At 31.7% G+C, this 11,247-nt stretch overlaps 1 protein-coding gene across 1 annotated transcript; it reads right to left on the reverse strand.

Annotated features, from left to right (window-relative positions):
- Window positions 1-107: 107 nt before the first annotated feature.
- LOC123717560 (lachesin) lies at window positions 108-10,258 on the reverse strand. Its single transcript, XM_045673622.1, has 10 exons — window positions 10,030-10,258; window positions 9,281-9,399; window positions 7,605-7,727; window positions 7,082-7,238; window positions 6,768-6,867; window positions 5,804-5,960; window positions 4,751-4,857; window positions 3,325-3,464; window positions 2,778-2,901; window positions 108-2,108 (listed from the first exon to the last, which is right to left on the reverse strand). Exons 1-10 carry the CDS (start codon window positions 10,082-10,084, stop codon window positions 2,087-2,089), a joined length of 1,104 nt encoding a protein of 367 aa, XP_045529578.1. The 5' UTR covers window positions 10,085-10,258; the 3' UTR covers window positions 108-2,086.
- Window positions 10,259-11,247: the final 989 nt, after the last annotated feature.

An 11,247-nucleotide genomic window follows, 5' to 3' on the forward strand; every position in this document is an offset into this window, starting at 1 on the left:
CGACCTTCGTCACTGTGGTCTTCGGGCAATAAGTGATTAGTCTGGATTGAGGAACAATACACCAACCGTCCTCCATAAACAGGATTAAATAATAAGCCGTATTTGAAAAAGTCTTTATTAAAACTTCACACTTGCAAACATTTCATACGGTAAATCATGTCACAGTTATAAATCACTGTTAAAAGGGGAATTACGCGATTTAGAACCTATTGTTAATTATTGTAAGCTTACAAAATGTCTTCATCTCCGGCTAGATTTTGGGTGAAAGTTCGCGCATGTATTTTATCAGATAAAAATCTCTAAAACTCCTGCGCATCTTTTGCCGACTAGCCATACCCATTCTAACAATTATATTAGGCTTGTCATATAAAGCTTTATACATAGTATTTGTACGGGATTATTAATATTGTTTCGAGCAGGGTCAAGTGTCCTAAGCGAACAAAAAATATTATTAATCCCGTAACATGGTATTTTATATGAACGTAAGCGTAAAGACAAAAAAAATACATTACATAATTTACAAAATAATTAAGAAAAATGCAAGAACGTTAAAGTCCACTTAAGTCTAAAAAAGATCCATATCAGCAAGCTTACTCTGTAAGTTCAATAAGGATTCCGATTTTAATATTTTCGTACCACGGTTAACCAATAGAATTTGAATGTGTAAATAGTTGGAATCAGTAAGTCTTACAGAGTATATTACAGTATTTTTTTATTCAACCAATTTTGAAAAATATATCTAAATTAATTTTAAAATATTAAGTAAAACAAATGGATGGAATAAACCAGTCTAATAAAATAATTTGGAATGACTTGTAAAAAAGTTAATAAATGCTTTAAGGAATGCCTCTTTTTTGTATGGTAACTTCTGTATGTTTTGGTACTATTTGGTGGGTTCTAGAACAAGGAGAATATTAGGTTTTTCCTATTGAGATTATAGAACACTAGAAATGGCTTAGAGGTGACGCCCAGAGGATTTACTTACACAGAAAATGTTATATTTTATTAATTATAAAAATTCCCGAAATTCGCTGTAGAATCTTAAAAGCACTAGATTTGGTCTTCAATCCGAGTTTTGATTCGCTTTCAGAAAAGCTTGATGAGGCAGTAAGCGCTAATTGTTTTAAGCGTAAATATATTTACGCTTGATCTGGCGTCAAAAGCGCAGTCAGCCAGTGGCTAGATTTAGTTTTATATAACTACATCGGTTTTGGTACCATTTCTAGACATTAATGTTGAAATCCATTGTCGAGACATACGGAACTCATACTTAACGCGGAGTCCACAGAGTTTTTGCACTAACAGTAAAGTCTAATATAAAATTTAATATTATTCGTCTCGATTTTATAATAAAAAATCGAATATTTAGAATTCAATTGGAATTTACGTCAGGCGTTGTCAAAAATGCAAAGTTAAAATACATGTTAAATTTACAAAAATATAAAATTACATACTAAGTTACTTACTACGAAAATTTAGTTCATTAAAAAAATGTAAATAATTTTGTATATAAAATTGAGATTCTCAAAATTTGTACGAATTTTATAAGATTTGAGCTTGTTTGTACATTTAATTTAAAAATTGATTTTTGCCAAAAATTATTGCTGGTTTAAAAACCTTAAACTATGTTTGTGTAGAAAATTGATTTGATTTTCACAGGAATATTAAAATTTTCAAAAACTACTCTTAGTCCTATTGCCTTTCAAAAGTCGTTGAATCGTAAGGCATATTGTTGCTTCTATTAAAAATTAAATTAAAATACAGATGTTGCAATTTACTGGCAACACTTGAACATAGACAATATGTTGTGTATGTGTATTAATATTTGTAAACCGAACGTTCTGTCAACACTTTTTCTTAGCAACATATACAGTATTCTTATTTTAAAAATTATATTTGTCTGTTTTTTGCAATTTCTGTATTTCGATTTTCAAAATCAGCATTTCTAGTTTTTCATCTAGCAACACTGTTTTATTGATTGTAAAATCTATAAACGTAAATAAGCGGTGTAATTGTCAACGATATGTGTAGTTTGTGGGTCACTCCGTTTCCGTAGATCTCCGGGTCCAGTCGTAATCCGGCGTGATTAATGTCTGGTATTGGCGACTCTGGAAACGAAATAATATATAATTTATTACTGAGCTATTTTCAACCCTATGTATGTGCAAGGCTGATTTTATCATCTACACAATTATTATTTTTAACTAGTGAAATTATGCGAGAAAACTGATAGGTCTTAAGGGGATCTCTCACGAGGTTAAGCACTAAGCGTGACTCTAGTGTGTCAAAATCCTAAACACATTGCGCTATCTCGTTTCTAAATGAATGAAAGTTTTATTATTATTATTTTGTGTGTTTAGTTAGTCATCATTGTCTGTCTGTCTTTTATGACTGTCTGAATGTCAGTCACTCTTAACGTAAGTCTTGAAACCCTTAGAATGAAAATTGAGATGTGTCAGATAGATACCTAAATATTATGGTCAAGAAGTAAAATTCTTGAAACAGATGCAGATGTGCGAGTTTTTTTTTAGATATATAATTCTTGTAAAAAATAACGCAATTTTGCTTAAATGGAAGTATTCTGGTCTACATAACAAAACATGCCCCAAAAATTCAACAAAAGTTAAACAGCAAAGACAATCATTCAAAACTGAGGTGGAGCCAAATTATGATTTTTTTGGGAATTTTTCTTGAAAAACAAAAAATATAAGTATCAAGCAATAATCAATAGGGACTTTTATGAATAAGGGTAATAATGAATGACTCATGCAACTTACCGGAAGGCGTATAAAACATAGGCCGTGAACATAACAGCGACCGTTTCAATGGAGGGCGCGAGCGACGTTGCAGCCCCGTAGCGCGCTTGGCCACACGCCGGCGGACACACCGGGATAATTGTTTCTACATACAAACATAAGTTCATGCCATGCATTGCTTTCTTACTTATAAAAATATTAATAATAAAAATCTTAGAACAAATATGCCAAATCATCTAAAAATTAAATAAAACCAATTTTAACAATGCATTATCAACAGGTTCTATTTCCAATCGTAATTGCAAAGCTTTCTACATAAAGCGCATTTTACCTGTCTATAGAAGTTAATAATTGTAAGCTACAATTAGCAGTACAGCTAAAAATGTTGGTTATCTTCCAAACCGTTTATAAATTGCATAAAAATCTAGCACTAATGACATTCCAACCGTAATAAAAAAAAATAAAAAAAAAACGAACGTGAAGACGAACATCAAAACATATGTCAATATGAAAATGAATCATTGACAGTTTGGCAATCGTAGCAACTGTCAAATGTCAGGGTACTAACCGAACAACTCGACTCTGCCCTCGTCCCTTCCCAACTTGTTCTGTGCTTTGCAAGTGAACATCCCATATTGCCGCTTCTCTATAGTTATTACTCTAAGCGTCGTGTCTGTGAATTCGTCTGCTGTCGCGAAGTGAGATATTCTGAAAGGAATGAAGGAAACCTTTAAACAATGTTTACTTAAGAAAAAAACTTTTTAACTTCGTATATATATACTATATTAGGTACATATGAAATTGGAGTTTCGTGAGAAGAATGTAAAGTAGATTTTTTTTAAATAGATTATATTTAATAGTCAAAAATGTTCTATTGCTCATTGGTAGTTTATTGATCCATATACCAAAAAAAAAAAACATTCGGACGGGAAAAAATATTTTAATGCGGTTTCGACTGCCCCAACAGAACATGATTTTTTTACCTTGCAAGAAGATATCCAAATTTCGAATAAATGGTTATATGTAAACTGTATAAACATATTTTGATTTTTTTAAACTGGATCAAAGCTATTTGTATTATTATAAACTTATAATAATTTTAAATTATCCGACGTTTCGCGTGCGGAGTTGCCGGAGTTGGTATCAACTCCGGGGAAATAATTACAGATAACACAACTTTCTCTACAGCTGTGATACTTTTGACCCTCATCACCGTGACCACGGACGCTGTAAAGCACGCGAAACGTCGGAAAATTTTAAAATAATTATAAGTTTATAATAATACAAATAGCTTTAATCCGGTAAAAAATTGTTTTCTTTCAATATGTAAGAGCTATTTTAACCAGACAATACTAGGGCCGTGGAGTACGGGGCAAAAAATAAAAATGAAATGAATTATGGTTCAAACAAATTCACGAGTGAATCTGTACAAATTGAATATGAAATTCCCAACCAAAGAGGAAATTTGAGGACAAAGTGGTCAGTATGAAAAAACCTTTTTCATATGTATGGACCTAATATTCTTTTTTCTATTCTATACATTTGCTAAGAACTCGTAAAAATATATTAAATTCATATTTATACCCTTAAAGGTTAAGTAACCTTTAACCTCATAAATAATAAGAATAATTCGTTTATAGGATATTTATAAAATAATTATAATTGTGAGGCAGGAAAATGCATACACAAAATGGTTAATTACACAAAATAGTTAGAAAGGAGCCACTACATCGAAAACCAAATACTACTTGTACGACTGTTACATTGCATTCATTTGTTACATAGCAATTAACATTTTATAATGTTGTATGAGAGTGTTTAATATAGATTAAAACCAAAATTCTCTATTATTAAATCAAACAATATACGTACATGATTTTCTAATGTAATAATGAAATTGTTCATTTCTTATTAAATTGTAGAGATTAAAAAAGCCCTAAAAAACTAAAGAGAAAACAAAAAGTGCAAATGCAATATAAAACATCAATACATACCTGTAATGCTGGTTGTTAGACAGAAGCACTTCATCCTTGAGCCAAGTGATAGCCGGAGGAGGGTAGGCCTCAACGTGACACTCTAAGTCCATGTCGTATTGTAAAGCCTGAAAACATCATTTATAAAATATAAGAGAATCGTTTTTTTTAAATTACTGTCGGCCTAGTGCCTTAAAAAAGTGCGTGTGTACAAAGTACACATGTCGGAAATGAAACTTCTTTATAAATTAATTATTACTAAGGTAAAAGCCCCAATATATATAATTACACACTGTTATACATGCTAATGATAATACAAATAAATAAATAAATGCGTTTACTGCACAAGACGTTATGCGACAAAATTGTCACATCTAAAGTTCTAATATGTAACTACTAAACAAAACCAAATAGCTTGTATTTTTCTCGATCTCCCTTTCTCATTCGATCTCAACCGCTCTCTCTCTCTTTTCTTCGACAAAAACGCTGCACATCTTCGTGACGTTTCATCCGTAAAAAAATTACCCTCATAAAGAAGTTTCACTACAAAATGTTTTTATAACCGTTTATTTTCATAAGAATCGGGTGTTAAAACTGGTTTTATTATATGCTTAATGTCACTGACAGATAACTACCTCAGACATTAAATTGTATGGAGCAGAATTATTATGTTGAACATACTAATATTATAAATAAATAAAATCTTTATTACATTACATATAGGTTGTGACAAAATTCATCTATCGCTAGTCCCCACATTAATGAGTCCCTGAGTTGTGGGAAGACAAGCCACTGGTACATATTTGAAACAGTTTTTTCAGAAAAAGCAGTTTTAGTGTTACAACTATTCAAACACAAGTCTTATAAGACCTTAAGTATGCGTGAATGTGTGTGTATGCGCATGTATTTCAGATTGTAGCTGAGAGTTGTACGCCATGTCTGTGTTGGCGACTCAAAGTCATGCTAAGATATGTAGTAAGGTAAAGTATATTTAGTCTCAAATAAGTACTTGTTCAAACATTCCAATATTTCCTTCCACTATTGTTCATACACAAATAAGAAGTATAAGTTTACCTGTCCCAATCTGGGCCTCGGGACGGTTACAACTGGGGCGAACTCCACCTCCAAGTTAATATTCCTCCTAGCCCCTTTGCCCACACCGTTTTCAGCCACACAGTAGTACGTTCCACGGTCTTCCTTGTGTACCTTTGGGATTTTCAGAATGTTGCCACTGAAAAAACACAACAACACATTTATTTTCAGCTTTCTAACCTAGAAATAAAAAGTAACGACTTTGTAAGTTTGCTGACTATTATGATTCGAATTTTTATAAAACAATTGTATTAGAATACTCATACATATGATTATATAGTCCTTTTTAATTCACAAAGAAATATAGATAATAGTTAAGTAGGGCTTGCTTAAACACTCCAGACCTGTGTCAAAAGATAGCAGTATGTCCATCTAAAACCGTCCAATTTGTATGTTAGAATCATCTATTCGAAGCAAAAATCCTTTGTTCGAAAACTGCTGTGACATGATTGGCTGTCGCATCGTCTATTGCGCCTGCGCCATAGCTATGATTCGGCGACGACCAATTCCAAAAGCATTTGGGTCTTATTCCAAGCATAATTTGACGCGTTGACTTTTTATGTATTTAAAGACTTCTTTCTACAGAAATCCCTTTTATAACACGTTAGTTCTATAGAAAATGCATTGTATGAGTATTCTAGCATAACACGCTTTAAAGACCTCACATACGCGTTATATACAAATTTAACTTTTCTCGTTAAAGGGTAATTAAATCGAATATTAAGAAAAACTATGTTGTGAACGGAATAAGTACGTAAAAATCTAAATGTCACAGTACAGAAATATTAAATGATACGAGGGACTGAAATCGCGTAATACGAGAACCGTTTTATAAGGGAGTTTACTGTATTATAGAGAATCCTAGGAACGGTTTTACGATACTGAAAACACTTTTAATTCTCTAGAAAGTTCGAGAATCTCTCTACATTATGAAGTTAGAACTCACCGATAGATGGAGCCTCCAGTAGGCAGGATGGCGTTGTTCTCCCGACGCCAAGAGATCTTCGGGGGCGGGAAACCATCAGAGTAGCATTCCATTTGTGTACCTAATTATGTATATCTATGTTAAACCAAAAATTTATCGGAAGGACCAAATTATTTGCGGTTGTTGAAAAAAATGTATCTCAGTATATTGGCTCTCGCCATTTGGGAATTATCTTCAAATGATAATGTAAGGTAACTTTAATTATTATTTAAATTTATTATATGTGCTCTGATAGCAAAATGCTGCTGGCTGGCTTCAAAATTAAACAAACTCACTCTCTCCTTCACTAGTGACAATAGATCTAGTAGAGTTGTCAGAGATGATCGGTGGCCTTCTCACTTGCAGCTCCACTTCAGCTGATATTATGCTGCTCACTGTGATTATTACTTGACACTGGTACCATCCAGCGTCCGTCTCTTGGATATCTTTAATCTAAAATTTTATATATTTCTTAACATTGAATACATATTATGTTAATAGGTTTATTACTTATGCTGTAGTATCACTAGACCTAGCGTCTGTACATGTTCTGTAGATTTTGAGGTCTATGGCTCAAATCTTGAATGGGAATGAGTAATAAAGACTTTTCTATGAAAACTGTCAATGGACTTATAGGTATTCTAAAACGTTAACAAAACCTCAATTTACTTTCAAGAGCTGTGAAACCTTTTTATTATAAAGTTTGACATATTTGACATCACTCAAGACGAGATTGTTACTTGACACAAATTAAAATATGAACCATGAAGAATAATTCATACAAAAATTTGATGGGTATTGTATAATGCAATAACTTACAGAAAGGGTATACGTAGCCGAGGCATCATCATAACGCAATGAGAACCGGGAGTCACGGATAATAAGACCAGAGCTGGTAGACAGGGGTAATGACTCTGTTGTTTTCAGACGGTCATATTTAACCTGGAAAAATATACAATATATTAATTTAAAGATATGCTCACATACTTGATTTTTTTGTCATTCTTAACTAATTAACAGTTCATTTATTAAAAAAATAATATTATGTACAGGCTTTGTCCTCTAAAATCTTGTATATTTGGTAGATTTATCTATAGGAAACTAATTTCACTTGTATAGCCTGATATTAGAGACAATAGAGCATAGTTGTAATGATTAACCATTACAACTTTAAAAATAATTTTTTATACAGTACTAGCGGACCTGACAGACGTTGTCCTGTCTTAACTATGAATATCGATTTCATATTGGTATAATTAACTAAAAATGCTTTATTATATACAACATTCTTTGTTTGTTTATCTGGCGTATGTAGATAGTTTTGTTGGTATTCCATGACATGGCGACATAAAACGGCGGCAGCTATGTGAAAAACATGGATTTTCAATATTAATGCCACAAACAATTAGCGACTGTAATTATCTTATATGTAATTTATCAATATAATGACTCCAATCGAAGCATAATGTTTTAAGCGATATTAATTTTTCTTACATCCTCTTTGACGACATTTGCAGCACGCCTTCTGTCAATGTTATGTCAAACGACATAAGGTTACACCAAAAAAGTTTGAAGAATGAAATGAAAAGAAAATTTGCTATCACAACAAAAGTATTCTTAAATGTTCCGCGCAATTTTCATTCATAAGAACCTCCTGACAATAACAAAAACAACAACAAAAAAGAATTAGCGAAATAAGTCCAGCCGTTCACGCGTGATGCTCTGACCAAGGGAAATAGGGATTCATATTTATATATAGATAGAGGATGTTTAATATAATGAAAGTCTACTTTCTTTTTTTGTTTAGTTATTCCATATAAAAATATTACAGATAGCTCTTGTGACCTGACCTGACACTTATCACTTTCTCCGATAAAACGGCAGTGTCAGGGCTGAAAATAGATTGATATTAAATTTATATCACAAGACTAGTTTTTTTCCATATTTGCTGTAGCTACAATATTACTAATAACATGCTAGCTTCATTAATTTGCAAATTTTTGTTTTTTCTTTCCATCATCATCTTACATTGAACTTCTCAAAAGAATAAATATCACAATAAGAGTAATTGTATAGTTTCAAACCACAAGTATCAAATGATATTACATTGTTTGTACTCTGCTTTTATTATTAAAACAGTAATATAAGTGATAGTGAATACATTTACTGTATTAGGCATCAGATATAAAGCATATCAAGAATATTCTCTATTTATTTTGCTTTCCATACACCAACAAAGCTAAAATAAAGTGTAAATAACAAGAACAAACCATGCTAATTCAACTTGTTGTTATGACACCACTTTTTTTGCCTTTTAATGAAACTGGACATTTTACCTCCTCACTATACACCACATAAAATTTACATATTATAACAGTACGCTTCTTTAGCAAACTTACCCATTGGGCAGCTACAATATTTTTTATAAATTCCTTCAAGATTAAATTTGCCAAAAGTATAACCTCTGCATGCATACAATAAAAGAACTTACTTACCCACAGTACAGGATAATCTTGACCGTAATGGACTGAGCAGTCCAGGTCTACCTGTCCACCAATATCTCTGATCTGTTCTTGAGTGATATGTGATATTGTTGGAGTACGCTGTGCATTAGCTAAAATTATATTATAATTTACTTAAGCAAAGTCCCAATCCAGAACCTAGCAACCAAATTAAGTGGTTGGTTGGTTTCAGTTGGAATTAATTTATTCAATTATTATTCGTATTTAAATTCACCAAAGCTTAAGGCAGTTAAATTATAATTAAAGAGATATTTGATAATAATTAATAGGGTTTCAAATAATATCAAAATACAGGTATAATATCAAACAGTCATAGAATAAACAGGTTTTGTGTTTGTTTGAAAAGATCTTTTGGGCGTACAGTCAAGGCCTTCGGAATATTTTTAATATCCTAGTGGAAATGAAGTTTAGACTTTCAGTAAATTATATACATTGTGATAATATTCATTGTTTGTTTACGCCAGGACGCCGATAAATAGGATTTTTAAAGAAATTATAAAATAACAAAAACTTTTGGATATATAATATGATTTAATTTATTCTGATCTTAAACATTAAAAATCTTTTTGGGGATGTGTATCTTATATAGTGTTCTTTTTCTAAAAACTGGGTGTGTCAGGTAACAAAACAAAAGGTGCAATGAAAGATACTCTTCTGATGCGTCGAACTTTTAAACAAATGCACATAAACAATATATGCGGTAATTTGTTCAGACAACTTACCAATCGATATCAAATAGAAAACAACGGCAAAATATTTCAAAAAAGACCACGCCATTTTTAAAAACAACGCTTCACTCCTCGTCAATATTCGATTTTCGAATGTTCAAAATTCAAAAAACCTTTCGAATAATGTGTGAACTGTCACTGTCACGACAGAATAATTCGACAGCAATGTCAATGTCGAACTTGATACCTAGGTGTCAGATATCATCTAAAAGTTATAAAACCAATTTGTTAAATATGCGCATGCGTTAATTTTTTTTTTCAAAAACAACCAGTGGCGCTACATTTCTTGGTCTTGGCCTTAGATTTTTTAATCTGTTTTCTTTCTTCTGACACATCGTTGATTTTTGGGTCATGCAATCGGTCGCAACTTCTTATTTTTCTTATCATAAATGTATTCTCAAAGTGGGAACCTCAGGGTTGATAGTGAGCCACTAGGCCAAGAAAGACAAACTCAAAGTCTTTTTCCCTATCTAAATGTTAAATTCTAACGCTTGCAATACGTAAGACGTAAACCTACTTTAAAATAATAAAACGATAAAGTTTTAAAGCAACTTTCACTCAACAATTAAGTAAAATCCACGAGTTGATCCTGTAATATAATTATGATAAGATAAATACGGGTTACAAAAACAAACCATTTACGTTTGGTCAATAATACTAATGGGTGACAATGCTATGTTTTTATTAAAGACTTGTTTACTATATAAATACAATTGTGTATATGTATACTCATATGTATTAAATTTTTGCGTAAGTATAATACCTGACCTAATCAAGGGCATCGACAAGCGAAATGTCAAGGTGGGATGGGGTCAGAAAAAGGTACAGAAAGTGTGTTGGATAAATTATAAAATGAAACACAAAGACAAGATATGTAAAAAATAAGTATATTTATAGAATTTATTGGTTGTTTTACTTAAAGTATAATATACTTTTATACACAAATAAAAAAATAAAAACAATATTGGCACGAAAACAATTTAGTTCATACGTAAAAAACAAAACAATTACCAACGATTGGCGCCAAAAAGCAGGAGAACATATCAACTTAGAAAAAGTGAGAGAATAAACATACAAGAACTACACATTCTATTGCATGAGCGAAGAGACCTGGCTATGAAACGTTTAAACATTAAGATACATTAAGCTATCAAAAATAAGTTTACATAAATTATTTATTTAAAAAAGGTTTCTCCGATTCTCTAGTGGGTA

Source organism: Pieris brassicae, chromosome 12 (assembly GCF_905147105.1).
Source record: "Pieris brassicae chromosome 12, ilPieBrab1.1, whole genome shotgun sequence".
NCBI classification, from domain to species: domain Eukaryota; kingdom Metazoa; phylum Arthropoda; class Insecta; order Lepidoptera; family Pieridae; genus Pieris; species Pieris brassicae.